General features: G+C 51.9%; 1 protein-coding gene across 10 annotated transcripts; it reads left to right on the plus strand.

Annotated features, from left to right (window-relative positions):
* The first annotated feature begins 57 nt into the window (after nucleotides 1-57).
* LOC149855477 (ER degradation-enhancing alpha-mannosidase-like protein 3) lies at nucleotides 58-27,985 on the plus strand. Of its 10 annotated transcripts, none has more exons than XM_090021390.1 (22): nucleotides 58-187; nucleotides 979-1,111; nucleotides 1,815-2,006; nucleotides 4,135-4,180; nucleotides 6,057-6,226; nucleotides 7,675-7,714; nucleotides 9,895-10,007; nucleotides 10,468-10,621; nucleotides 11,262-11,396; nucleotides 13,692-13,797; nucleotides 14,099-14,196; nucleotides 15,126-15,251; nucleotides 16,142-16,225; nucleotides 18,171-18,254; nucleotides 18,718-18,842; nucleotides 20,029-20,233; nucleotides 21,304-21,461; nucleotides 21,559-21,679; nucleotides 22,263-22,451; nucleotides 23,374-23,539; nucleotides 24,567-24,755; nucleotides 25,261-27,979. In XM_090021390.1, the coding sequence occupies exons 3-22, from the start codon at nucleotides 1,960-1,962 to the stop codon at nucleotides 25,422-25,424; spliced, it is 2,520 nt and encodes an 839-aa protein (XP_089877516.1). In that variant the 5' UTR covers nucleotides 58-187; nucleotides 979-1,111; nucleotides 1,815-1,959; the 3' UTR covers nucleotides 25,425-27,979. The 10 variants fall into 10 exon arrangements, with proteins under 10 accessions (XP_089877516.1, XP_089877519.1, XP_089877517.1 ...); XM_090021393.1 differs by having other exon boundaries at nucleotides 6,126-6,226; nucleotides 25,261-27,978; XM_090021391.1 differs by lacking the exon at nucleotides 979-1,111 and having other exon boundaries at nucleotides 62-187.

A 27,985-nucleotide genomic window follows, 5' to 3' on the forward strand; every position in this document is an offset into this window, starting at 1 on the left:
GCGGCCCCGGCCGGGGATGCTCCTGCTCTCTGCGGTGGCACCTTGCCTCCCAGGCCTCTTTTAAAGCTGCCCGGGCCACAATCCCGCGTTGCTGCGGTGGGTGAGACCTGCTGAACCGGGAGCGTGTCATCAGCGGCGTCAGATAAATCGCACGCGTCAGGCACTTCGCCTTGAAGGAGGAGCGGAGGTTAGGCCGGGATTGTGGGGCAGCGGCCCTTTCGGGTCAGCCGCAACCGCGCTGCCGCAGGGAGCTCTCCGGAAGCGGGGCAGGACGCTGCCCAAGCCGAAGCTTGGTTTTTATGTGCCGGGCCCCGTGTGCGGTGCGCGTTGCCCGCAGAAAGAGCCGCTTTGGGGCTGGGAGAAGGGGTGAAAATCCTTGTCAGGTCAGCCCACGCCACACGGCTGTCACTGGAGACTCCCCTGAAGTGAGGAACCGAGAACCAGAAATGAGGAACTGGGAATAAGGAACCAGCTGCAGCCCCATCTCTCTGGAAGCCCAGGGCTTTTGTTGGGGCATTGCAAAGCGGGTGGTAAACAGGGACACCCTAGGGCTGGAGCCCAAGGGAGGTGCTGGCCGACTAAGCAGGCGTTTAAACCAAGTGGGTGCCTCCAGTCTGCAGTCCTGGGGCAGCATGCAGGCCCTATGGAGAACCGCCGTCTCAGCTTTAAGGCAGAGGCCCAGCAAAAGGAGCAGTGAAAACAGGGTGTAAAGCTTGGTTTGGGCTGTGCCAACCTACCAGGGGCCCCCAGTCAGTACAGGCTAGTCCTGGCGGTCTGCCCTGCCCCTGCTTCACTGCTCTTGGTGTGCAAAGGAAGGGCTAAGGTGGGTGTGACTGCCACCCTGCAGCTAGGGCGACCACCCATCACTAACTGGGCGGTGCAGTCCCAGGATGAGATCATCAAGCCCTGGTCCCAGGCTGCATGACTTGGGGACGGGGACTCGCAGCATTGTGCAGGGATCTGGGTTTCCCCTTGCAGGCGGGCGGAGTTCCAGCCAGGAAGTGGCTGCCTGGGGCTGCCGGGAGCAGGACTCAGGGGGCACCATGTAGACATGTGTGCCCGCACACATGCTGGGAAAGAGGCGGGCAGCACAGAAAGCAGCTCCCTGCAAGTGAGTCTATGGGGTGGGGGAAGAAAAGACGTGTGGGGGCAGGGGAACATATTGAGGCCCCCACAGTGAGGGAGGAAGTGGGACAGGGGTGCTAGCCAGGGTGGTGCATGGGGCCTTGGGGCGGGGATCAGGACAGAGCCACGGGAGACCCTCCAAGGGGCACAGGGGAGGGTGGCTCCCCACCACTGCATGCACCCCCCCCCCCAGAGGCATATAGGGGGGCATGTGATCCCCAGATTTGTGAGCGGGGCAGATACAGGCTGCTTGCTGCAGGCTCAGGGCTGCATGCCCTGCTGCCCTTCCCTCAGGAGCCTCAAGCTATCATGGCGAGGTGCCCCCTGCTTGCCTGGCAGCAGCATGGTGTTGTGCCCCCACTGCTGCTGAGTGAGCAGGGGGCGTGCAGCAGGGCTTCCACGGAATAGGCAGCAGGGCAGGGAGCCTGCATCTGCCCCCGCCCCACTCAGCTCTGCTCTGGCCTTGCCCCGGGGGCAGGGGTGGGGAGCAGGAGGAGGTGGCTGTGTGTCCCACCTTTTGATTTTAAAAAGGTGGCCACCCTAGCTGCAGTCCCTGCCCCCTGTGACTGCCCCAGGAAGGCAGCTGGTATGAGCTTCCGTCGGGGCATGGGCGGATCTAGGATTTTGAAAGAGGGGTGCCCATGGCAAGGGGCATTGTCACAGGGGACACAACGCACATTTTTCTACAGGTAAGAAGAAACGAGAAGTTTTACTCGTACCCTGGGGCTGCGGTACTCAGGTTAAGGAAAAGCAAAAACACACCTAACTCCACTGGAATGAGTTAGAAACAATCTGCAGGGCTGCAACATTCACTAGCGAGTGAGTGGCGTGAGAATGACTTCGCACGTCCAGCCAGAGCTACGTTTATTGCAATATTGCAAGTAAGTGACATGAGAAATACTTTGCACCAACAGCCAGGTCTACATTTATCACACAATTCACCAGTGAGTGGTGTGTGAAACTTTACACATGCGGCTGGATCGACATTTATTGCGCACTTTACCAGTAAGTGATGTGAGAAATGCTTTGTACATCTGGCTGAAGCTACATTTATTGCACACTTCACTGGTGAGTGATGCGAGAAATACGTTGCACAAGTGGCCAGGGCTACGTTTATTGCACAATTCACCAGTGAGCAGTGTGAGAAACACTTTGCACCAGCAACCAGGTTACATTTGTTGCACAATTCAGTGAGACAATAATTGCTTTGCACGCCTACCCGAGCTCACATGTATTACTCAATTCACTAGTGAATGGTGTGAGAATCCCTTTGCACACACAGCCAAGACCGCATCTACGCCACCATTCGCCACTCAACTGCGTGATACGAGTCACCTGTGGCGGGGCCTCGCAGCAGGGCAGAGCCAGGGCAGGCACGTGACGACCTCCCCCTCCCCACACCTGACTGGACACCAGGCCGGGCCTTCGGAATGAGCAGGAGCAGGTGCTGATTGGCTGGAGCCCTCTTCCTGCGCACGGGATTGGTGTAGGCCAAGGGGCGGGAGACGTCATTCACGCTCGCGGCTGCGCAGTAGGAGGGTTGGGTGGACTACATATCCCGGCATTCTCGCTGTTCCACAATGCCGCGCGCGGCGGGGCGAGAGAGCGGCCGGATGCGGGGTTGGGCTGGGCGGCGGGGGTGGCCCGCGGGGCCGGTAGTGCGGGGCCATGGGCGGCGGGGGGCGGCTGCTACTGCTACTGCTATTGCTGCCGCCGCCGCCGCCGGCGGGGGGCGCGGCCGTGGGCGCGGCAGAGAAGCGGCAGCTCAGGTAGGAACGGAGCGCCCTGGGCCGGGGCCTGGCCGGAGCCTTCCTCGTGTGCGTGCTCGCACGTGTGCGCGTGTTTCTCGTGCGAGGGGGCGCGTGTGTGCCCATGCCACTGGAAACGTTCCCAGGCCAGAGTCGCACGCGGGAGCAGGCTGCTGGCGCGGTCGTGACTTCCCGGGACCCATGGTGTAACTTTCCATCTGTCCAAATGGCGCTTATTTTGCATCGCCCGACTGCAGTCTCGGCGTTCGGGAGCCTGGGCTGTGACTTGACGCCTTGTTGCGCTGGGGGAACGCAGTCTGATGGGATGCCGTGTGCCCCAAAGAGCTTAAAGTCCGAAAGCTCCAATACGGCGGTTCCCAGTCATGCCGCACGGCCGCCACCGCTGGTGCACAGGCAACCTGTCAGTGGTACACATTAACTGATTTATTATCGTTACTTTATCAGACGACCATTTGCTGGTGGTACTCCAGGTTGCACTGGAAGTCAAGGTTGTACTGAAAAATTTGCTGGCAGTACTTAAGGTCGTATCGTTTTACATTGGTGGCACGTGACCTGTCAGAGTTTGGGAACCGCCAGTCTCAAATAACTCGGATCCCGGAAATTAAGCAACCTGACAACTCGGTCTCCACATCTTCCAGCAGCTGCCCCACCCACCCACCCCCGCGCATCCCATTTCCAAATCTTCATGGTGAAAAATAAAGTTTTCAGGGCGTCGGCTCTAAAAACATACAAAGTGGTATGGCTGTGTCTGTTGAGCGGCATATTTTGTCTGACACGGTGACATCCTATGTGTTTGTTGCCTGTGGAGTCATAGAGAAGTCGGGCTGGAAGGGATCTCCAGAGGTCATCTCGTGTCTAGTCCAAGCCCCCCTGCCTGAGGCAGGATCAGCCCTGTCCAAACTATCCCAGAGAACCATAATCTAAATTCTGCGTAATGCTGCCATCAACCCTGACACAACATAGACCTAACACCCTAACCTGCCGCATGTAAAGGAGATTGCTGTCTAGATCGCCTTTCTTTTCTATGACTAGTTGGGCAGGGGATCAATACCTTAGCGCCAGCTTAATAAACTGCTCTGGATACGGGTCCGTGTTTGCTGTTGGATATTTATTGTCGTGTTTCTTGGAGCAGGGATCGCAGGAGTTTCGTTAAATAGGCTGAACAGTAGATTCACGGCCTCTGCTCTAAGTAGTTTTGTGCCTTTGGCTTCCTGCTGTCATTCTGCTGTTCTCTTTCCAGGGACCAGGTTGTGGAGATGTTTGACCACGCGTATGGCAGCTACATGGTACGTAGTTTATCTTTTGCCCCCATTCATCCCTCCGTGGGGAGAACTCTTGAGCCTGTATGAAATCAGTATTTATGTGAGGTCCCTCCGCTTTCGCTAACTTGTCACGGGGCTGGGAATGTTCCACAGCTGCAGGGAGGAGGGGGGCAGGAATAAAAACAATCTGGTGGTCTGGGTGTGACAAGAAAATTATCCCTGCAAAGTGAGAGCTCAGGAAAACTCACTGAGGCACATCCACACCCTCTCTGCACTGGTTTTAGTTTCCTGCCAGGCCTAGCTGAGAACATTCAGTCACAGCCCCAATACTGGGTGAGCTGAATGACATGTAGGGGGTGAAGACTGTGTGCCCAGCATAAGATGGCAGGCTCCTCAGATCCTCCAAGCACTGTTTCTGCTTATCTTGGCTGTTTGTACTGCATCTTTGAGTGTTTTCTTCATGAACATAATAACCAAAATAGCTGCCTTTTTCCTCATTCTGTAAATGAATTCTAAGACTGTACCAAGGAAAATCCTGCATGGAAACAGCCTTGCCACCATGCTGGCTCTGGCTGCACTGCATGCCCCCCCGGAGACTTCCAAGCAGAGCAGGGAGTCATTCTGTCATGCTGTGTTTAGAATATGGGCCAGCAGGCAGTGGTACAACTCTCCTCCTGAGCAAGGGAGAACTTACTAGTCATGCGAGTTTCCCCAGTCAAAATGGTTGGTGGGGTGGGTACATGTGTCGGGGGGGATTCTAATCACAGTTCTTACTGACCCCTTTTTATGGCTGCGCCCATTGTTTTAGTATGTCAGTATTTTGGTCAGCAAGCAGAACTGGGAGTCGGATGAATTGCATTCTTCTAGCTCTGCTGCTAACTAGTCATGTGTTTCTTAGCTGCTTTTGGGATACAAACGGTAAGAGCTAAAGGGCCAAAATCTAGAAATCCTGCCACCTAATGCCCAACTTAGGCCAAGTCCCATTGATGTAGGAACATTGGGCCCCAACACACGTTTGCAAAGTCCTTGAGAGCCTTGTTGGCAAGTGCTTTTGAATTTTCCTGGTACTGTTCTCTAGGACCTAGACCAATGGCTCCCTTTTTTTTTTTTTTTTTTTTTTGCTGCAACCCTAAATCTGGGGCTGTGACCCCCACCCCAGCTGCCGACTCGCTCATGCCCGGCAGTGCCAACAGAGCCCAGGCTGGGAACGTGGGGGGGCAGTGGCAGTGAGAGCTGCATAGACCGTGCCCCGAAAAAGCCCCCAGGTGGGAGTGGCAGACCCCTTGCAACCCTGATTTGGGTCAGGCCCTGAGGTTGGGAGCCACTGGTCTAGACTTTATTGGGGATGGTGATCCCTCACGGTTGAGCATGGTCACTCTCACGGGTCAAGTGAGTGGTTGTAAATGAGTCTGTTGAAGGCCAGGAAGGCTGATCCTAGAGCCACACTTTTACTAGAAAGAGGAATTAATCTCTGGCTCACCTAGCTGGTTGTTTGCATTACTTTGTATACAGCAGACAGAAGTTGATAAGGAATGTGTAAAGTATTTTTTCTGTGCTCTAAGACAAGGGTTCCCAAACTTTTTCTTATTGTGAACCTCCTTCCAGACTTATCAGCTGCCCGTGTTCCCCTAGAACATACGTTTTATATTTTAATCACTTAAATGCCAATGATTATAATTAAAATTAAATATGCCATTACACAATTTCTCCAGAGATTGTACCACCCAGAGATTTCTTGCATACCCCCAGGAGTACATATTTCACAGTTTAGGAACCTCTGCTCTAAGGCAAGATGCATTTCATTTGGAACAGGACTGGCAAGAAGCCTAGTTAACTTCAAAAGTGGCCAATTTTAGACGTCAGAAGCTCAGTGTTTACTCTTTTTGTCAAACATTTCCAGGTCCTGAAGGAACTGTCAGCAGTTTTCAGTTGTATCTTTTTTTTGCGCGCATTCCCCTGTCTTCTGCAGAAGTATGCATATCCTGCAGATGAGCTGATGCCTTTGAGCTGTCGGGGTCGAGTGCGGGGCCTGGAGCCAAGTCGTGGAGATATCGATGATGCTCTTGGCAAGTGAGTGTGCAAGACGGCTCTCCCCAGATCTTCCATTTGCCCTGCAGGCCAAAGAGTGGCTATTAGGGGCAGGATGTGCTAAATAGATATGCAGACCTACAGTCGTCCTCCAGTTCCTAGGCCACTAGAAAAGTTTCTGTGGTCTCCTGGGTAAGTCTGTCATGGTCTAGCTTATGGGTGTCACAGATACAGCTCACAGGCTGGATCTGGCTTGTGGAGCCCTGTGATCCAGCCTGTGGGTCTCAGGCCAACCCTGCATGCTGCATGTGGTATGGGCTGGCTCCCTGCAGCAAATGAGCAAATGGCCATGTGTTCCATGCAGCAAATGGAGCCAGTCTGGCATGTGCTGCATCCAGTGCGGTGGGTGCTGTTCGCAACACAGGGAGCCAGTTTGAAGCATGTACTGCATCTAGCTCACAGTAGGACTCAAAGACCAGCCCCACACACCAGAGCCAGCTTGTAGGCCAGCTCCGTGTGAAAGTCCCAGACCAGGGCCAGTGCATGCTGCATGAGATGTCTTTTCTGGACCAGCCCTGTGAGCTGGCTCTGGTATGTGGAGCTGGTCTGTTTGTCTGGTCCAGCCCGCAGACTGGCCCTATGCTCTGCATCCAACCCATGGGGCTGAATAAGTTTGGCACCCCTTTTCTGTGCCTGTTTCCGCATCTGTCAAACAAGGGGTGACGTTTGCTTTACTTGGGTACCATGAGGCTGGAATCCCATATATCTGCAAATTGCTTTGAGCTCAACTGTTGAAGAGGTCTCACAAAATGGGCAGCAGAGATGCCAGTTGTAATGTTGCTTGTCATAAAGTGCATTTTTCCTCATGACTGAAGAGCTGGAGAATCGGAGATGGTTTGGCCACAATACTGGGTTTTACATGAAGAATTGCAGCAAAAATGAAAATGTGCTTTATTTAATGACAGTGGCCCTCAAAATGTTTAATGGAAAACCATAAACCAAACTTCAGGTTTGGGCAAATGTTTAAGGGTTTGGTCAAAACGTTATGGTTTTCTTCTTTATTTCTTCCATCTAAGATCTGAAAGCTTTGCTGAAAATGGGTATTTCCTAAGCAGTAGCTGCAGTGCATGGAAGAACTCTGTTTCAATCAAAGGAAAAGTGGCAACCTGCTCTTTCTAGGGTGGCAAGGGCCAGATTTGCAAAACTTTGCCTCTGAATATTTGTGCAGCTCAGAGAAGCACCCAGTGCTTTTGACCCTGGCCTTTGTGGCTGCACACAGAGATGGCCCCTTGCGTACACAGTGGTGTGCAGTGGCAGCAACTACACAAATAAATGTGCATGGACACAAGCACTTCTATTTTTAGGGAGCAAGTGCCAGGGTTTGAAAATCTCCCTTAGTGTAACCCATTAAGTCTCCAAGATCTGCTTTCCACGATCTAATTTTCACTGTGATTCAAAGTATACCTTCTACTCTGCATTTAAATCTGTAGGTTTTCCCTCACGCTGATTGACACCTTGGATACTCTCGTGGTAAGTCAGTGATCTTCTTGTGTCAGAACTGTTGAGCAAGGTGGGGGTGATGTTTGCATTTAGGCAGCAATCTCTGTCAAGAGCAGGACCAGGTTCCTAATGCACAGGGTTTACATTCGTGCCTGTGCAATGGACTGTGTTTCCCTCTGCAATTCTGGCTTTTTACAAGTGGGCTGAAATGTGCCTGTGAAGTTATGGGACCTTCCACATGTCCATTGTGGGAGACCTTGGGGTTTAAGCATGAATAAAATGTGCTTAGCAGTGAAAGTGTTGTTGGATGTCCTCTGCTTTCATGGTTTGTTTCGTCTTGAGGTTTTGGTGATAAAACAGCACTTGATAGAGGCAGTGGAATCTGCACACGAGCTTTAACCAGATTTCTTTTGAGACCAGCTTGTGGCTCTGGCTTGTCTAAAAACACTGAAGCCCAGGCCCTACCTGGTCCCAAGCCACCCGATTGTACCAAAACTCAGAATCATAGGGTTACAGCACCTTCATATGCTGCCTGTAGATCCCCAGGCAAGTCCCTTTCACTTTGCTTTTCCTTGCTGTAAAAGTAGGGATGATAAATATGATTTATTTGTAGAATTCTGACCTCTGTGTATGGTTGCAGGGGGATACATGTAAGTGAGCTGTGTATTCAAAAGCACTGCAGCTAAAGCCAAGTAATCTTTTATTTTAATATGTAGAATTCTGGCTGATGGTAGGGGATGCCTTTCCATATACATCTTAGGCTTCTCAGGGCAGGGGCTGTCTCACACTATGTGCAGCACCTTGCACTGTGAGACTTTTGGGCTTACAAATAATAATCCTGACACATCTTCAGTAACACATTCATTTGTCTTGTTTCTTTCTCCTTTGATGCACCTTCTTTAAGCAGTCTTTCTCCTTGCAGTAGTTTACCATCTTTATGTTTCTTGTTCAGTTAACACTTGTTCTCTCAGATGCTCCTTCTGCTGCCTCATGGGACCCAGATACTAGGTTGAGTGACACATTAGAGAGGAATGCATGACATGTTTTCCCTCCTGTGCCACTGCTTTTCTGGAGCCTTTTGTTTCTCCCTTCATTATTTCCTGTTTATTCCTCATCCTATTGCTTGTATGCCGTGGTCCTAGTTAACTGAGCTACCTTATTGTATTGCTGTTATTAACCTTTGCTACATAATTACTGTTAGCAATAATAATTTATTGGCAACCAATTATGTGTATGGGGGTAACAAGTAGGACCTACCATTGTGTGCCAGGTCCTTGTTTGTGCCAGGTGCTGTACAAGCCTAGAACAGAAAGGATAGTCCCTGCCCCAAAGAGCTGACATTCATCCTTCCACTTCCCTGAAAAGCCACAGATGCAGACAACTTCCCTCTTGTTTTACTTGCCCATGATGTTTTGCCAGCATGGCTGACCCTGAGCACTGAAATACCGTGAAACAAACCAAAAAAGTCCTGAGGGGGGGTGGGCTTTGAACCTTTAAGGAATAGCTGGTTCAGATGTTTAAACTTGCTTAACACCTAGGAGAGGGCTAAAGTAGTCACCTAAGGATTGCAAGACATAGAATAAAGTCCTGCTCAGACAGACACAGATTTCCTTTATGAGCTTGTGCAGGATGCCTGGTCTCTTTGGGATTTAGTTGCCCATCTGTACCATGCATGTAATAGCATGTTTCTCCTTCACAGGTGGGAGGATGAGTGCAGACAAGATCAAGTAATAGAGGCCACATTAGTTTCTAAACTAGAGAGATTCATTTGCTGGATTAAGGAAAGACCCAGCTCTGCCTGAAATCAAAGCCTATAATGGGCTTATTGCAAAGCAAGCAAGCTCAGTCAGGAGTGAATTGTGAATTGCTCTTCTGACTTTATTTGCATTCTCCTTGACAGCCTGTTAAGGGTGTTACAGGCCTAACAAGATCAGCCCCTCTCCCTTAAGACCTTGCAGTCAAAATAGCTATCATTCAGGCAAGAGAAACAGAGCAGCCAGTGACATACAGGCTGTTGGTCAGTCAGGGGTGAGGGGGAACAACAGATGGGCTGTTGCTTGAGAGATTTCAGCAGGAACAGTGGCCAGTCATAATGGTATACAGGGTTTAGCAGAATATAGGACAGAGGGGTCGGTGCAGCACTCACGGGGGTGATAGGCAGTGAAAAAGCCTCAGATCGCTGACCTGAGTCTCAACCCTTCCCCACCCAGGTTCTTAACAAGCTGGATGAGTTTGAGGATGCTGTGCGCAAGGTGGTGCTGGACGTGAGGCTTGACAATGACGTGGTTGTCTCTGTGTTTGAAACTAACATCCGTGTACTGGGGTGAGTGTGGGCATTGGATGGGCAGAGTAAAGACCTATTGCTCAGTGCCATTGGAACTGCGGTGCATGGCAGGTGTCATCCTTCCTGCTTCGTTCATCTTTTAGAATATTGTTCCAGTGCCTTGTGTCCCCCAAATATCTCCTTGCCGCTCCTTCCTCCCCACCCCCTTCAGCTCGGAGACTGTGCTGGCTGCCTAGTGGGACTCTGCTCCATGAATGCTCTGAGTGGGTGGTATCTGGGGGCCAAGAAAGGGTCATTGAGGGTAGGGTGAAGGTTGCTTGCTGTATAAGAAATTGTCTAGAGATGGGTGGATATACAGGGGATTGAGAGCGGGGACAGACATTCTGGGCACCAGGGAGGCCCAACTGGTTCGTAAATGGGTTTTCTTACTGCAACATTTGCAAGAACCTCTAAAAAGCCTTACCTGACCTCGTCCCCCTCCCCCCCACTTTCCCTGCAGGGGTTTGCTAGGGGGTCACATCATGGCCGACATGTTGAAGGTGCAAGGTGAACGATTGCAGTGGTATAAAGATGAGCTCTTGCATTTGGCTCGGGACCTGGGGTACCGTCTCTTGCCTGCTTTCAACACCACCAGCGGACTGCCCTTCCCCAGGGTAAGGTAAATTGGATGGTCTTAACTGGCATGTTTGGGGGTGAGGCTTTGCACAGAGTGACCCTAATAGGGCATTGCTAAGGCCTGCAGCATCCAGAAGCTATGCTCCAGAGCTTCAGGCTGAGTGTTACCACCCTTGACAAACTGGCTTTGTGAGTGAGAAGTTGGGGAATGGTGTTGATCTCTCCCAGCAGCCTGGAAATTACAGCATTCCCTGTGTGAGCGAAAGGAGGTCAAAGTCCTCTCTTCAGCAGTTGCTCTGTGGTGCTTTGAGTATTGCATCAGGTGTTAGGCACTTCAATTCCTTGCTGCAATATGTAACATTTGCTCCTGTGGTTCCTTGTGGCGGGACTTTCAGATAACTACTTATTCAAAGCCTTTCTGCCCTGTGTGGATGATGGAGGTCCCTTGAGGTGAGCAGATGCTCCAGATCTTCCTAGGATGTGCATGCTTCTGGCTGGCTGTTGGCTGTCCTCTGCCCCAGAGGTGGCTGTGGTTTGGCAGTGCTGCATGCAGGTGCTTTGCGGAGTACCACAGAAAGGAAGATGCTGGGCAAGGGAAGTAATCTTGTTGCCATGTGTGGGATGGTATGAATGAGAGCATCTAGCAACAGTGAATGCATGGGATGTCTTCCCAACCAGGTGAACTTGAGATACGGAGTCCTGAGCCCAAATTCCCGGACGGGCACGGAGCTGGACACCTGCACGGCTTGTGCTGGCACCATGATTTTGGAGTTTGCTGCCCTCAGCCGCCTAACGCAAGAGACAGTGTTTGAAGTAAGTGATTTGGAGTGGGGAAAAATGAATCGCATTTGGTTCCCAAGTTATTATGGAGACCCTGGGGAACCCATGCAGGTTCTTTGCACAGGATCAGCAGTGCCTCTTCATAAGCCATGCTGGCCACTGGTTCACCTGAATGTGAGCAAAGACTGTGATCCCCCTAAGGGAGTGGACACCACACTGTTAGCCCACCCCCCAGGTGGTACTGCAGCCTCTCACTCTGTGCTGTCTGGATTGGACTTGATACATTTGCTCGTGTCCCTGTTTCCATGTTGTGCGGCCATGCTTTCTGCATCAAGCAGGACAGAGTTAGTGCTGCTGTGCCAATTAATTGTTGATAGAATCCTGCCTGAATCAGGTCCACAATTCCCTTCCCCCAGAGTCTCTCAAAGGCAAAATGGGTACAATGGAGGACTGATAGCTGCCAGTCTGGCCATCCAAAACGGCAGCCATTTCACTGAGCTGCACACGCTCTGGCTTGCTTTCTTCTTCCTGGCCCCACATAGTCTCTCTCTCTTGGCTGGCTAAGGAGCTAGCTTCAAACAAATACCAGAGAAGTGGCCAGAGAATGCCTGATCCATGTGCTGCTGGTTTAGAGTGCTTTGCTGGTAAGGGGGAGAAATGCAGGGTCAATCTCCCACTGGGCAGGGTGGGCCTAGATCCTGGGTCTTCTGCTTCTTGGGCAAGTGCCTTTCTCACTCAGCAGTTGAGGTTACAACATGGCATCCTCTTCCAGCATCTGTTAGTTATTGGGTTTCTGGCCTGCTGTGTGGTTGCATGACTTGGGTGCACTTGTGTGTTTGGAATGGGCATATAGCTGTGTAACTGCCAGCCAGTGTATTGTACCTACCCAACCTGCCCCCATTTGTGTACTTCTCCACAGTGAAGGGGAAATAGGCTTGCTTAGCTGGAAGGCTGTCATTTAGGTGTGCCAAGGGAAATAGAATCCTGCTCTATGTGACTTGCTCGGGGTCTTGCAGGATGTCCGTGGCAGGGCAAGGGGTTGTGCTGAGTTTGTCAGGTCCAGGCTGGCAGCCCTTGGTCTGTCCTCCCTGCCCAGTGGCCTGATTTTGTGAGTAATATGACCCCCTGGATGTGGACAGAAATAACGTTTGAGACGTTTCCCAGTTTAAATGCGTTTGGAAATCCATAAAAAAGGGAATATTGCGGCTCTTGTGCAGACTCTCGCCTCCCCCACCCCAGGTGCCCCAGCTGGAACCTTTCAAAATTGAAGCCACAGGTTTACAGCAGGGGGGTGCTAGGAGGGGTGGAGTACATCTCTGGAAATGTCAGCCGGGGTAGAGGGAGAAGGGGAGGGGTTAGCAGTGGACACTTCAGGATTTTGACACTCCAGCCCTAGTCCTCTCTACCTAACTTCTCCCCTTCTCACTGGAGAGGCAAGGTAGAGGAGACTGGGACTGAAGAGCCTGATTATCGGTGGTGGTGGACCCCAGTTGCTGGAGCAGCTGGGACCTGTGGCTATGAAATGTAAAGCTGTCACTCAATCTGCTGACTGTCCACTGCCTCTCCAGGCACAGAGGAGGAGGGAGTGTGGAGCATTGTGGGATTGTGGAGCATCTGTGGGTCCCCTGTGCCCCTATTTCAGGAGCGGACAAAGTCCAGCCCACGGGCCAGATTGGGCTTGTGGCCTATTCCATTTCCCAGCAGCCCCTGATCATATTGCTGCAGCCAATTTCCATGGAGAAGAGGCAATGTCGTGACAGCATGGGGCCAAGGTTTCCATGGAAACCAGCCCCAGGAACACTGACAGGACATGTGCCTGGGTGGGGAGCTGTTCCAGGGCTGGGATCTTGCGATGGTGACACCATGGTCTGGAGCCAGGGCAGAGCTGGGATCCGCAAGCCCTAGGCCTGGAGCAGGATCCACTTCAAGATCCCAGCCCTGGCCTGGAACAGCTCTGCACCCTGCCGGTGATATTGGGGCCAGTCTCCGTGGAAACCCTGGCCAGTGCAGGCAGGGACTGCTGGGAAAAGGAGTCTAGCTACTGGCTGGATCTGCCACTTTGTCCATCTTTGCCCTACATACATGACAGGAGTTGAAATGCTTTAAAATAGCACCTAATTTAAGGAGGTGGCATTTTGGAGCACTTCAGCTGCTTTTGGAATGGCTCAAAAGGCAAGTTGATTTGAAAGTGTTAGAAATGCTTCAGTCGTTCTGTCCCTGGTGTGTTGTATGATGGGAGGAGGTGAGAGGTGGAGAGAGCGACTTGTCACGTGCGCATGAAGTGAGTGAATTCTCTCTCTGTGTCCATTCCTTTGGCCCCGTTTTCAGGACACAGCCCGGAGAGCACTGGACGTCCTCTGGGAGAAGCGCCAAAAAGGGAACAACTTGGTGGGCACGGTCATCAACATTCACAACGGAGACTGGGTCCGGAGGGGTAAGCAAATTACAGGCTTGGGGCTGGATGCTCAAATGGTTCCAGGCTCCTGGACCTGCCTGGAGCAGAGATATACTGACCACTGTCGCTCACCTCTGCTCTGTAGGTTGTGGGCCTCTCTTTGGGGCTGGGGGAGCATGGGATAATGCATAATGCCCTCCCCTCCTAGAGGAAAATTAGCCCTTTCTAACAACATCCTACTCTTCACACTGCCAGCTGGCTAGCTGGGTGATACTTGGCAGAGGAGGCAGTTCTGGGTAAGGGGCCCCTATTCTGCTTAATGTGATGTTTTTTCCCCTAGACAGTGGGGTTGGTGCTGGGATAGACTCGTACTATGAGTACCTCATGAAGGCATATATCCTGCTTGGAGATGACACCTACCTGGAGAGGTTCAATGCAGTAAGTACACAGCCTACCAGGTTTTTTTATTGCTCCCTGTGGAGTCTTGCCCTCGCCCTACCATCTGCCTGTTCTGATTGGAAGGTCTGGTCTTGTGGCACAAAGCCAGCCTGACCCAGGTATGGAAGTCCCACTGAAGTACAGCCATCTGCAGTGCCTGCCTTTCACACGAATGCCTGCTGCCACTAGGGGACATGGAATGAATCCAATTGCTTGTGCTCTGCAGCAAGCAGGAAGCAAAGGTGGCAGCATTCCAGGGACACAGCAGGGGTGAGAGTTGGCCAGCCGGCCCCCCTGGCACCTCGTCATCCATCTCTGCTGGTAGAAACTTGTGGCCAGCTCTGGGAGGAAGTGCATCGTTTCTTCCTTCTCCAGTCTCCCACAAACCCATGGCTGCTTGCTTTCTAGTGAATGCCTTTTCAGGGCCTGGATGGCTGGTTGACAGGAGAGCGAGCTTGGCATCCTCTGTGAGAGAAATGGCAGGGAGGTTTGTGTAGCATTCATAGTCCTTTTTGTGTATTAGTCTGCAGCTGCCAGCAAACTCTCCTCCATTGGCTAATAACTACATGGGGAATGAACTATGCGTGGCAGTGGGCCCGAAGGTGAAGATGTTTACTGGGAGAGGGCTGCTCCCTGATCTGTTCAGCTAGGGTCATTTTGAGGAGTGTGAGAAATGCCTGGAGGTGTCCCCAGTGTGTCCTGTGCCTGACATACTTGCACGTGCATAACAGAGATGAGACTGCAGGGGCAATTGTCAGTTAGTTCTTGGAAATTAGTGGTGTGCCTAGCTGAGCAGTTGCATTCGTAACTAATTATTTGTATATGGGGTTTGCAAATCTCTCAGTACCCTGCTGACTCCCGGTGGACTGATAAAGAGCTCATTCCTGCTGTTCACTTAATGCAGAGTGTGTGTGCATGTGTCTCAACAGCATTACGTGGCCATAATGAAGTACATCAGCCAGCCGCCGCTCCTGCTGAATGTCCATATGCACAACCCCACTGTCAGCATTCGGAGCTGGATGGACTCCCTCTTGGCCTTCTTCCCTGGGCTCCAGGTAATGCTGCTGTGGGTATGGTAGGTGGTGTGTGGTGTGGGGCTTTGCCGGGTAAAGACAAACTGTTGACTCTGACCGGGCTCTGTTCCGATGCTTCATGGGTTTCACTTTGACTGGCACAGAGAAGGGGCAGAAATAAGACTGGCAACGATGGTTTGTTTATAAAAATACAGACCTCACTTTGGGGTGAGGATGGGATTGTGAGCCTCTGATCATGGTGAAGAGGAAAAATAGTGTGCGGTTTTGGCTGGGACACAGCTGTGGGAATCCTGAGTCTGGTCTGTGGGACACTGAGAATATTGAGGGAAAATGAGTTGCTGGGGTCTCGAGCCATCTTCTCGTAGATGAGTATTTGCACCACAAACCCTGCCCTCTGTGCCATGTGCTCAGTGCCTTGCGCCTGACCCCCCTTTCTTTCGACCTATGAGAGGGAGGTTTGGGGTCCCAAGAAATGGTGGGTCAACACTGGAGGCCTTTCGGTGTCTGCTCCTCACACTGGTCCTTTCAGGGAAACGTTGCCTTGCTGCAGATGGGCAGTGCACACAGTTGATGAGCTGCTGTTAGTGACATGTGTTACATATCTTCTGCCATTGCTAAAATTGCTAGGAAGCTTGTGGAGTGGTAGATTATTTTTAGGTGCATTACATGAGTGCCTAGGAGCCCCAAGTCATAGAACAGGAACCTATAGCTCCAGGGATCAAGCAAATGCTGGACCAAAATATGGCAAGTTGATTCCTGTGGTAAAGGTACTTCATAGGGTAGATCCTGTGCACTTGTGGGACACAGACTGCACCTGCTGTGACCCAGAAGCATTTCTGAGACCTGTTTCCTCTGAGAACATTCTTATGTCTGTCTCTGTGTGTGTGGTGAGAAAAAGGCTTGTCTCCTAGGTGCTGAGAGGGGATTTGAAGCCTGCTATTGAGACGCATGAGATGCTGTACCAGGTCACCAAGCAGCACAAATTCCTCCCTGAGGTGAGCATGTGAGCAGCACCGCAGGTCTGTCCTGCTCTGGATATGGCCTTTGGTCTGTGGGTGTTCAGCATTCTGGCCAACCATACCTGCCACTGGGGAGGCATCTTTCCCTGTGTTCTGATGTTGTAACTCGGACGTTGTTTCCTTTCTGCCCTGGGGAGTGAGTGACTGGCTTGGCTGTGAAAGGATTATGAACCTCCAGGAGACAGCCAGATGGAGAGGAAAACAGGTGTGGTATTCCAGCTTCTTCTGTGGGTGCCAGTGGCCCATGGCTCAAGCTCTTGAACCTGTATCGTCTCTTCAGCTTCCATAAAAAGGATTAGAAGCAAAGTCCGTGGTCCACTGATGAGCACAGACTACCACTGACCTTAGTGGGTGTAGAGGAAGTCCTTTGTGCAGCAGGGGATCCATGGGTCTTGTTTGTGCTTTTAACTCTTGCACTATCTGAGCGGGACTCCCAACACCCTTCTCATGTCTCCAAGATTGAAGTGTCTGAAGGGCGCTCCCAGGTTCTGGGATGCAGGCCTCCTAGGGAAAGACAGGCAGGGGCTTAGCCTTGCTGAGAAAGGAAGGGGTGGGGGGCCTGCAGGATCAATATCATTGTGGGAGGGAGATATTGTAATGGTACCGCTGACCTTCTGGGTTCTTGACTGTCTCTGTTTCCCGCATTCTGCCTTTCCACAGCAAGGATGAGCATTGCCCTGTGTAGGAAGTGGAGAAGATTGGAGGACTTAGGCATAAAGTGTAGGCAGACTACTATACCTACACCAAAACTATACAATAGGGCTGCCTGAGCAATGGCATATGTATTTGACTGGGGCTCTGTGGCTCTCAACTGAGATGGGGGCCCCACTGGGGAGGTACTGTATATATGCACAGTGAGAGAAAGACAGTCCATAACTGAAGGGCTGAGAAGCTAAGGACAGAGGGAGCTGAGACAGGTGAAGGAACTGGATCAAGAATGGCCGATACATTTGCAGTGACTGGGTCCATGGACCTCCCTGATAAACCAACCTGTCACTTGGCCCTTGCTAGACAAGGTTTGCAGGGCTGCAAAGTGCCCACTAGTGCTGATCCTTTTTTGGATAAATTGACACGCTGTTCTCAGAAAAATAACTGCGTCTTGAAGAAGGCTAACATCTTGGCTAGAAATGTTGTGTCGGGGGGGAGGGCATGCTATTCTCTCTCAGTACACATGCGGGCTTCACTACTGAAAGGTATGTGCATATTTCCCCTTGTCTTTTAAATGGAAAAAGGAAGCCAAACACAAACCTCTCCCTTCTCAGCTGCCTTTACTGTGACCAGCCTTGGCCTGCGTTTCTTCCCCTTTCTTCCCACTTTGGTTAAATCTCCTCTCACCTTTACTTTCTTTGGCTATTCCTCCTGGGTTGTGCAGTCTGAAATCTTTTACAGGTTGGGGGAAGATTTAGAGGAATTAAACCTGTTACCAGGATCATTTACATTCTCATTGGTATAGAACAAACCAAGGTGGATTCCATAGGCAACCAGCATTGCAAAAACACCATGCCAGGTGGCGGGGGGTGGGGGCGTTATGCAACTCTAGGAACTTGTGAAGCATGATTTGAATGCAAAATTATTCTGTTTTCCAGAGGTAAGGGTGGAGAGGGAGATTGGATAATAATAATAATGCTGCCTTGCTTTATATAACATGTTTCCAAGCACTTTACAGTACAGGCACTATTTACCTGCCTTTGTATGGAGATGAACATGGAGGCACAGAGCAGCAAAGTGGCTTGCTAAAGGCAACCTGGCACACATGTGGCAGAGCTGAGGGTATAACTCAGGATACCCGTGTCCCAGGGCAGCGTTCTTCTCTAGACCATGGCTTTGAGCCTCAGAGTCTACCTCCTGCATCTTTCTTAATGGCAGGCTGTGGCAGTGGTGGCTTGTATCTCAGCATGTTTTCTCTCTCTGCTTATCAAAGGCATTCACGTCAGACTTTGCTGTGTACTGGGCCCAGCATCCTTTGAGGCCCGAGTTTGCAGAAAGCACCTACTTCTTGTACAAGGTTAGTCTCTTCCCATGGCTAACTGTTGACAAGGTGACACAGCCTTGCAGTGCCTGCAGGGGAAGGAAGACTTAGACAAGAGGGCTCAGTGCTCTCATTGAGGACTGAAGGCCAGAGGGAGCATCAGCCTTCGGTAGCAGCCTGTCAGCTAAGGGTGGACATGGAGGTGCTTGGTCTGTATTGGGGTGCTTGGGGAATGGGATCTGGGCATGTTTTTTAGACACCCAAGATTCCTGCATGAGTGCTGGAGATGGGGAAGGTCTGCTAAGTTCCTTCGGCCTTGAGGAGGAGTGGGGAAGGAAGCGTGGCTGGACTCCCTTTACAAATGGGACTCCTCCTTGTCCCGCTTGTAAGCGTGCCGTGATGTCCTCTTTCCTTACCCAGAATGCCTGTGTGGTGGTACTTTAGTGTGGGTAGAACAACTTGGGTGGTGTGGAATATCTTCCTCTACTTCCTTTCAAAGGCTACTCGGGACCCCTACTACCTCCATGTGGGCAAATCCATCATAGAGAGCCTGAACAGGCATGCCCGGGTAGAGTGTGGCTTTGCGGCGGTGCAGGACGTGCGGACGGGCCGACATGAGGATAGGTAAACCCTGTCGCACCCTGGGTGATATGGAGTAGCAGCAGGATGGAGCCAGGGGGCACATACATGGATGAGCACGTGGCTGGTATCTGGTGGGAGAGGCCCAGCACTTGCACAGTCCTGGGGTTGGGTAAACCACTGGTACTTGTAGTGGGAATGGACTAAATAGACATGCGTGGGTGGTGCCTGCAGCCAGTGCCCATTAGATGGGTGGGGTGGGGTTAGCCCATGCAGTTCCCTGGGCTTTCCTTTCCCCCATTAGGTAAAGAGGGGATGAGAGTTCTCCTTAAGGCAGGCCAGGCAGATGAGTGTACAAAGTTCCTAAGGATGCCAGGCATTTGCTGCACCAGCCTGACAGGCGGGCAGTAAAGCCACCCAGGCACACATGTTCAGCTGCTCCAGCGTGTTCCCAGGGTTCAGCGCACTGCAGGATGCCAAAGTGAGGTGTTTACCAGCTTCTCCATGCTCTTGCCAGTGACCACACATTGGTATTGCATTAGGAGCATTGCAGACTGTGTCTAGAGAGGACAGTGCTTTAAATGCACCTGCTCTGCCCTGGCGTGCAGAGGCACTGAGGTGACTAAAAGTAGTCTCGTCTTCTAGAGCCTGACAGAGTGAGGTGAAAGCTGTAATTGCCATCCTGCTCCTGAAAACAATGCTGTGGGGTTTGAAATCCCCAACGTAACAGCCTTTTCTAGCACTGTGACTTCGCATGATTCTAGAGGTATATCTAGAGGGGTGCCCCCCACTCTTTTGGGTCCTGACTGACATGGGAGAGTCAACAGAAGGATAGGACAAGCATAACAATAGTGGTTGCTTCTCTTGGACCTAAGTTGTCCTTGGGCAGGGCGAGCGGTATTAGGTGATGGAGGAAGGAGCAGCAGTCCCCTCCTTGTACATTCTGTCTGGAGGGGGTGGAGTGGCACAGCCTTCGTGACTGGTGGTTCTTCTTTATGAAATTGGAAGATGGGTGAGGTGTGAAGGCAGAGGGAGATCACAGAGGCCTCAGTATTTCACGTGTTTCCCACGTTTCCCTTGTCATGACGGGGTATGGTAAACGTCAAGTGGGGAGCAGTGTCCTCTGCAGAGACCCCTGGGGCTGCAGATAAATCTTTGTGGGTGCGCATATTCTTGTCTCCTTGGTTGTGGCAGATGCAGCCTCTAACCACCATGTCTGTTTGTCATGCAGGATGGACTCCTTTTTCCTGGCCGAGATGTTTAAGTACCTCTACTTGCTTTTCACAGAGAAGCGAGATCTGCCTCTAGACATTGACGATTACATCTTTACCACAGAGGCCCACCTGCTGCCTTTGTCTCTCTCCACCACCCGGCCCCCCTGCCGAAGGAATACGACCGTACGTCGGCCTCGGGCTCAGCAAAGCATCAGGGGCACAGTTAGGTTTGCTGCAGCTTATGGTTGAGTCCAGCATGCCCTGTGCACAGGACTGTCTTCAGGGGAGAAAGTCAGTATAGGTTTGGAACTTGGGGCAGAGTGAGAGTCGTGCAGGCTTGGCTCTCTAAAGGGCTCTAGTCATCCATGAAAACTGCAGCTTAACCATGTAGTTCCATGCATGTAGTTCCATGGCACAATTGGCTTGCATTGCCATGAAGCTTGCATGCAAAGAAAGCAGTTTATCCACATCAGGAACTTCCCTGCCCCACCAATGAGGCACCAAGATGTGAAGTGTGGTAGGCAAAGTCACCTAACAGGGCGAAAAGTTGAGTAGTCTCTCCATTGTGCTGTTCCTTGGACCATGCTATGACCTGAAGAGCAGCTTTCCAGAGTTTGGAGCTGTGAATATCTTCACAGCTGGAGGTCCTTGGCAGGGGTTCTTTCAGAGCGGTGTGCCGTGGGCACGTGCTGGTAGGTTGTGATAGGGCTGTGAGCCTCCTGTGTGAGGTGCTGTAGAATAAGTCTCGTGGACTTCTGGGATGTTTTTGGCTGGGGCTTTTCAGCAGAGACAGGGAAGTATGGTGGTACTATGGTGGAAGGTGCTGGTAACATCTAGAGTATTGTCCTGTGGAACAGTTGCCTCAGGCCTGGGTTGGCAGTCAGTGGACCAGTGTGGAGGGAAGGGATGTGGCATTACCAGCACAGGATTTGGGTAAGATTGTTAGTATGGACAGACAAATTACAGCAAGGTAGAAGGCAGAGAGACCTGCTGTGTGTCCATTGCACAGCAGGAATTTCTTCTGTGCCTGCTCCTGCCTTAGAAGGCAAAGCATCGTGCCTTAGCTCTCCTTCAGGGATGGCAGAGCTTTGCTGGAGTTTAGCCTTTGCTTTTTGTGGTGTATAAATGCACACATGCCCATGCCTATTAACTGTGTGTTTGTGGCTTGGTGATGGGATGCCCTGGGCTCTGTAATTTTGCTGTAGTTTGTGTGAGAATAAGACCCATCCCACAGCACCATGTGTGTACTGTCCCTGGGAGCAATGGGAATGGAGGTGCATCTTTCCCTGCAGATGCTTCATGGGGGCCTTGCCGAGGAAGAGGAGATCTTTACCCGATCGTGCCCCAGCGCTCAGACCCTCTTCCCCAATAACCCAACCTTCCCTTACACCATACGTGACACCCACAAGCACCTGCCATCACTGGGGACGGAGCGCCTTACGCTGTTCGGGTGAGCAGCAGTCGCACAGGCTGTCACTGGGTCCTGTGCTGTGGCACTACACCCTCTGTTTTAGTAGCCCTGACTGTTGAGCTTTGTGTTCCCTCAGCGGGATTGAGCTTCCTCTTCATGACACCAGGACGGAGCCCTTGGAGATTCTGAAGCACCTGGGACTCACCCTCATTCCCCTGGGTGATGGGAGTGTGCATATGGCTGGTGCCCAGCACAAGGTGAGAACCGAGGGTTCCCTGCATGGCAGTGCACACTTGTTTTCAGCTTTTTCAGGAGTGCCATGTCACTGGGCAGCTGGTAAGAGCCTTCCCAAGGCCTCTGCTAACAGACAGGCTTCCCGCAGCAGTGCCGAGGTCTGTGTCATGGGCTCTTATCATTTTGCATGATGTCTAGAGACCATGGCCTGCGAAGCAGTTGCAGCTCTTGGGCAGTTACTGAAGACATGCTTATGAGCACTTGGCTTGTACCTGTAGTCATGTAAGATACAAGGAGATTTGGTAATCAAGTCATGTCAGAACCAGACCTGAGCGGGGGAGAGCAGGCATATTACCTGCAGTAGGTAGTCTGGGGAGCTGCCATAGAGCAAAGGGCAGAATAATTCGACATCACGGTCCCTAGTGTGTGCTCTGACTCCCTCCCTCCCCACAGTCCTGTGTTGGCATCATGTTCCACAAAGGATTAGGTGACAAGAGCCTTGGCTTTTGGTGCTGGAGGCACCCACAACAAGCAGGTGCTATGATACCTAGGTGTCAAGGCTTAGCTGATAGCCTTAGAGCAAAAAGTGCATTTCTTTTTCTGCAGCATGAAGTGTCTCCTGTGGAGGTGTTCACCCTGAAGTTCATCGCCGAGCTGGTCAGCCCTCCTTCAAGAGAGCCTCCAGGCCTCTCCCCACTTTCTGTCCAAGTCATTTCCCCCCCATTTTTAGGGAGAATGGTACTCACTGCTGGGCCAGCCCAGTTCGGCATGGACCTGACCAAAGAGGAGCATGGGGTGAGTGCAGTTTGTCAGCAGTTCGACCTCTGGAGCAGGGTAGTCAGAGTGTCTGAGGGAGCAGTGATGTGTCTCTACCCTGCACTGTGGGGATGTGACAGTGGTTGTGCCTAAGTGAATGAGGACAACGGTGTCTCTTTGCTTGTGCACCCATAGTCAGGTGATCCTCCTCTGTAAAGCTGTGTTGAGAGGATTTGCTGGGTAGTGTTTCAGCCTGCAGGTTGGTGGGGTGGTAAAATGTTTCTTGTGGTTACTCCTCAGGACTTCTGGGTAGAAACCTAAGAAGCCCAGCTTGAAGTCTACTAATGCGATGGCAGGTGCCTGTGGGCTCAGTTTGGTTTGTGTGTTTGTTTGTTTTTCAAGTGGATTGTACATTCAGTCCAGGAGTCTTATGTCATGTCTGAACTAAGCAGCATTCATGCCAAATGGAGCTACATTAAGCTCCCTGGGGCGGGAGATGTAGAGCTGCTGTGAGCAAATCTAAGTGGTCCACATGGTGTCCATATCTGCAGCACTTACCAAGTCTGAACCGGGGAGTCTGAGCTGCCTGTCTGGAACCTGTGCTGAGGCAGGGACTGGGCCCCTTGTGGTGCTTGGATGCTGCCAGCGATCCAAAGCACTGGGGCTATCTGTTACCCTGTGATGCACGAGAGTCCTGCTGTTTGCCAGGATGGGGCCCTAAGAAACAAACTGACCTATGTGTGCGCACAGTAGAGAGAAGGTGCAACAGCCCTAGGAAATGTAAAGAGGTGATTGTAATGGTACCACATTGTAGAGGCTTAGTTATACGCACTCCATGCACCTGAACCTACAGAAACACCTGGGATCAGAAACGGGGGGCCAAAGCTATGACGGCACAAAGCATTGCACGAAGAAAGGAAGGTCACTGCCCCAAAGAGTATGCTGACGTGTCTTGCCGCAGGTAAAGGGAAGCCTGGTCCAGAGCGAACCATATCAGGCCTGTTCCACAATTGCCAACCGGGAGGAAGTGCAAGGCAGAATTGCGCTGGCCCAGCGAGGGGGGTGCATGTTTGCTGCCAAAGCCAGGAACCTGCAGGGAGCGGGCGCCTCAGGAGTGATTTTTATTGGTGAGTGTCTGGAGCTGTCATTAGCTGGCAAGTAGAGCCTCCCAAAGCACATGTGTGTTAGTGGTGTGCTGTTTATCAGGGCAACATGCAGTATGGACAGGAGGAGGCAGGGTAAGAGGGTGGACCTCGTTAAGTAGGTGGGGCGTTCTTTACAGAAAGGGAAAGGATGTTCGTGGTGGGCTGGGAATGGGGGAACAGACTGAAAGCGAAGCCACTGGTGTCAGTAACTGCTGGTGTTGGTGAGACTAAAGCAGTTCTGGGATGTGTTAGGTGGGGTCTTTGAAGCAGAGCCCTAGAAAGTGTGAGTGGCCCTGTACGTGGCATTGGTGAGACCCCACTTGGAACGCTGTGGATACAGTGCAAATGCGTTTGGGTGGTTGGCATCATTAGAAGGGGCTGAAAGGAGACTGGGTCCTTCAGTGCAGGGGAAGAGGAGGGCAGCGTCTTGTATGAGGGAGATTTCTGCTATAGAGCAGCCTGTTTTTGCTGGCGGCACAGGCAGATGTCACAGTGACCTGCTTCTGGTAGGAGGAAGACCAAAACCAACCAGCTTGTGTTCTGGGGCGGTCAGGTCGCTTGTGGTCTTTGGGGTAAAGTGAGTGCTAGATGTTGGGTCAGATGAAAGTGATCACCTGGGGTTTGCAGCCTTTCTCTGGTATGGGACACAATGTACGCAGTCAACCCCTCCAGCCCTTGTCACTAAAAAAAATAGTTGCTTGCAGGCTCGGGAAATGGAGGGGAAATGTAGCCCAAGTGGCAAACATAGCTAGTCTCCAGTGGACAGGGGAGAGCTGCTGGTCTTGTGCACCCCAGAAGCCCTAAGCCAGAAAGTCAGAAGGGGTCAGAATAGGAATAGCACTTTTTGTCTGTTGTCCCCATCAATAATGTGTCTAGAGCGGGCAGGGAATAGTGCCCCAAGTTACAGGGCTTTGGTTTAAACCAGCATGGGGAACAGCATGCGTGGGTGGGGGGGGTGAGGTGAAATGTTTCCAGCTCGGACCCTGAAAAGCCATTCTCCTCTCTGTAGATGATGCAGAAGGCAGCCGCAGCGAGGACATGGTGCCTTTCCAAATGGTGGGAGACGGCAGTGCTGATGACATTGTCATCCCCCTTGTCTTCCTCTTTTGGAAGGAGGGCCAAACCCTCCTGGATGCCTTGGCCCATCATCGCAATGTGGAAGTGGTGTTGGGTGCCAAACTCTTCTTGCTAGGGGAAGGTAGGTAGAAGACAGAGGAGCCAAAGCTGGGCAGGGGCTGGGAAACAGTACCAATTGAGGGATACTCAACCGGGGTGTCATAAGATTGGGTAAGAGTGCCACCCAGTAGCAGCACTGTGAAGTGTACAAGTACGTATGCATGAATACAAGATAAATCCACATCTTTCAAGCGGGAAGCCAGAGTGGCAAAACATTCTGACCTACACAGTGTAGGGAGAAGCAGGTTGGGATGATGCATGGGAAAAGGGGAAAACTTTCTCCTGTGTGGGATCGAATTGTACCCAAGCCTGCAATGTCTTTCTGTGAGGAGCTTTGACACAACCCCTTTGTGGCTGGCATGATGTCAGCAAATAAAGGGTCAGGTAGTGTGGGAGACAAGGTACAGGAAAGCAGGAAAATGCCAGCTTTGATTGTCAAGCGAGAATGACTGATGCATGCAAAATGAGTCGGCTCCTTGTATCTGCATTTTAAGAGTGCTCACCCAGTGGCTATTTCAACTTTGTAGACAAAGAAGAGAGTCCTGCATCTCAAAAAGACGCCTCGGAGTTGCCGCACGTTGAGCGAGAAAGATGCTTTCGAGGTGGCTGGGACCAAGCAGTCACGGAGGAGGCCTCTCTCAGTGCCCCAGACAGTAGCTGGCAGCCAGTACCTGTGGCCCAGGAGCACTGAACTGGCCTAGCCACTGGCCGCCCCCCAGCCTGGGGATGCTGAGAACTCGGAACAATGGTGCCACACGACCACAAGCTGGCCATGCAGCCAGGAGTTGGCATTGGCAAGGTTGGAAACCTAGCCACCTACAACCTCAGGAACTGTTATGTATGCAAATTTGTGTGATAGTGCGGGGGATGGCCTGTGGGGGGCGGGGAGGGGTTCTGCTAGAAGACGGGGAAGACCCTGAGGAGGTGGCCGTTGCACACGTTGGAGAAGGACTTCAGGTTTTTCCCTGGTGTTTGTCATGGCTGTAAGGGGGAAGGGAGGGGTACAATGACAGCAGTTTTATTTATTTAGTATAAAAGCAGAAGATGTGCCAATCTGTGTGTGCTGGCAAGACCAAGGGGCTGCTGGCTGGCCAGTGTGGGCAGTGTCAGCATGCTGCATGTGCGCCTGCAGGGGGTAAGTGAGCACAGACAAGCTACACATAACCTGCAAAGAGATCTCTTTTGTGTGTCTCATAATGTATCACTCATGGAAAACAAGGAGTGGGGTGGGGGAACTCATCCTGTGGACCCAAGTGGCTGGGATCAGCCTTCAGTCTGGGGTGGTATATGTCATGGGAGCGCGAGGGGTAGGCTGAAGAACTCTGGGGGAAATGGGAAGGGCAGAGGTAACAAGTAGGAGCTGGGGCAGACTGACAGTCCATGTGGCCTTGGATCCTGCATCTGACAGGTACATAGCAGGTGTTGGAGGGGTGAATTTATGCAAGGGGTCTAGGTGCAGTGAGCTGTCACCTGTTGCAGCCTTTCTGATGGCAGTGGCAGGGACATGACCTGGTTTGCACTGTGAAAAGGCTCTAAAGGGAACTGATTGCCAGGAACAGTCCCAAGCCTTTTTAGCACCTGGTGACACTATACGGTAACCTGCCTGCTAATACTGTCTGCAAGCTTCTCATCCGTATTTGCTCTGAGATGAGACAAGCAGGTGTTCCTTAAGTGGTCTATCTACCGCGTTTGCAGTTGTTAGTCCTGTGACACTTTGAAATGGATGGAGATTGTGAATGAAAGTGCAGAGGGAGGGATTGTCTGCCTGTCTCAATGAAGTATGGCTGGCATTTGAGGAAAATGCCCAAAGGAAATGGGTGCAGTGAGGCAGCCACCTTGCTTTCTGTGTGGGGCACAGGGGTTGTGGCCCTGTAGGATGGGTCCTCTAGTGCTCTCATTCTTGGTGTTGCTCAGAGGTGTGGTGCGACTGCGATGCAGAAGGCAGCAACCCCCACCAGGGCAGTCCCAGTGTGGTGGAGCAGTGGGCAGTGAGGGTGGTCAGGGGAGAGCAGGCGATCGATCAGTGGAGTGGTGAGGAATGTATCAGCTCTCAGACGACAGGAGTTTGTGGTGTGGGCGCCCATCCTCAATGCGGCGCTCCCTCTGGGTTGGTTTGGTGGGCACTTCCCTATGGGTGCTTGCAAGGCTTGTTGACTAATGTGGGAGGCCCTTGATTTTGCCACATGGGGCCTGACTGGATAGGGGTCACCAGCAGCATTTAGGCTCTCTGACCTGTAAGTATGGTGTCAGGGAGGATGGTCTGTAGGCAATTCCAAATCTCGCTGGGGGGTGATGGGTGGCTGCTGGCTCCTGCAGAGCTGTTGAAGCAAGCGCTGTGTGGCACAGTGAGCTGTTGACGGTGACAGGAGATAGAGGTGGAAGTGCTGCTGTGTTCAGGGTGTCAGGAAGTGGGCAGGTGATATGTGCAAAAGGGCTGCCTTTCTAAGTAGGTAACTAAATAGGGCATTTGTACATGACCCAGGGGTTTAATTGGCTAAACTGAAGTGGTGGATTTTTAAAAACACCACTTCAGTTTAGGACAGAGTTAACCCCCGTGTTGTGCACACCCATGTCCACCCAATCCTTACCTGCCTCGCCAGTGGTGGGGAGGGGAGAGGGACCTGTTGGGCAGAGTGATCCCTGAGCTGAAGGGTGGGGCTGGTGCTTCCCTGCGCAGCAGCAGCCCTCCAACCCCCAGGTGGCACCTGCCTGGGGGCACCACAGCCACAGAGGGAAGCACCAGGCCCTTGTGCAGCTCAGCTAGGGCGGCAGGCTCCAGGGGCGGAGAGGGTGAAAAAGATCAGGCTTGCTGCATTTTTCTTCCTTCTGTGTCGCCTGCTTTCCAAGGGTGCCCGCGCAGCCCGAGCAGCATGGAGCCCAGTGCTTCCCTCAGCGGCTATAGGGTAGGAAACTAACACTCTTGGGAGGTGTTTTAGTTTGCAGCTCCCCAAAGTCATTTTAAGGCGCAATACGTCGCCAAATGTGCAAACAGCAATGCCATTAAGGCCGTACAAAAGGCATTTAACTTGCTTTAAACCTGCTTTAAAGTGTTACCTACAACTGTCCCAAGGTGTTCTGATGAGGCTTGGGCCCAACTACAGTAGAGGTGCACCAATGCAGCAGTCTGATATTGGATTGGCACTGATATAAAGACAATTGACTGCATTGGAAATCAGCCTGATTTTGGCTGATAAATGCTAGTGCATGCGCACAGCCACAGTGCAACATGCAGGCAGCGAGGAGCACAGCCCA

The sequence above is a fragment of the Crocodylus siamensis genome, chromosome 11 (assembly GCF_052110815.1).
Source record: "Crocodylus siamensis isolate JL-2025a chromosome 11, ASM5211081v1, whole genome shotgun sequence".
Classification (NCBI taxonomy): Eukaryota; Metazoa; Chordata; order Crocodylia; family Crocodylidae; genus Crocodylus; species Crocodylus siamensis.

Bases quoted from the DNA above. Each gene is read 5' to 3' on its own strand.
- LOC149855477 (XM_090021388.1), top strand. From the start codon at position 2,794: ATGGGCGGCGGGGGGCGGCTGCTACTGCTACTGCTATTGCTGCCGCCG. The intron at 10,622-11,261 runs GTAAGGTAAATT...CTTCCCAACCAG, and splicing joins GCGGACTGCCCTTCCCCAGG to GTGAACTTGAGATACGGAGT. The intron at 16,226-18,170 runs GTGAGCATGTGA...TGCTTATCAAAG, and splicing joins AGCACAAATTCCTCCCTGAG to GCATTCACGTCAGACTTTGC.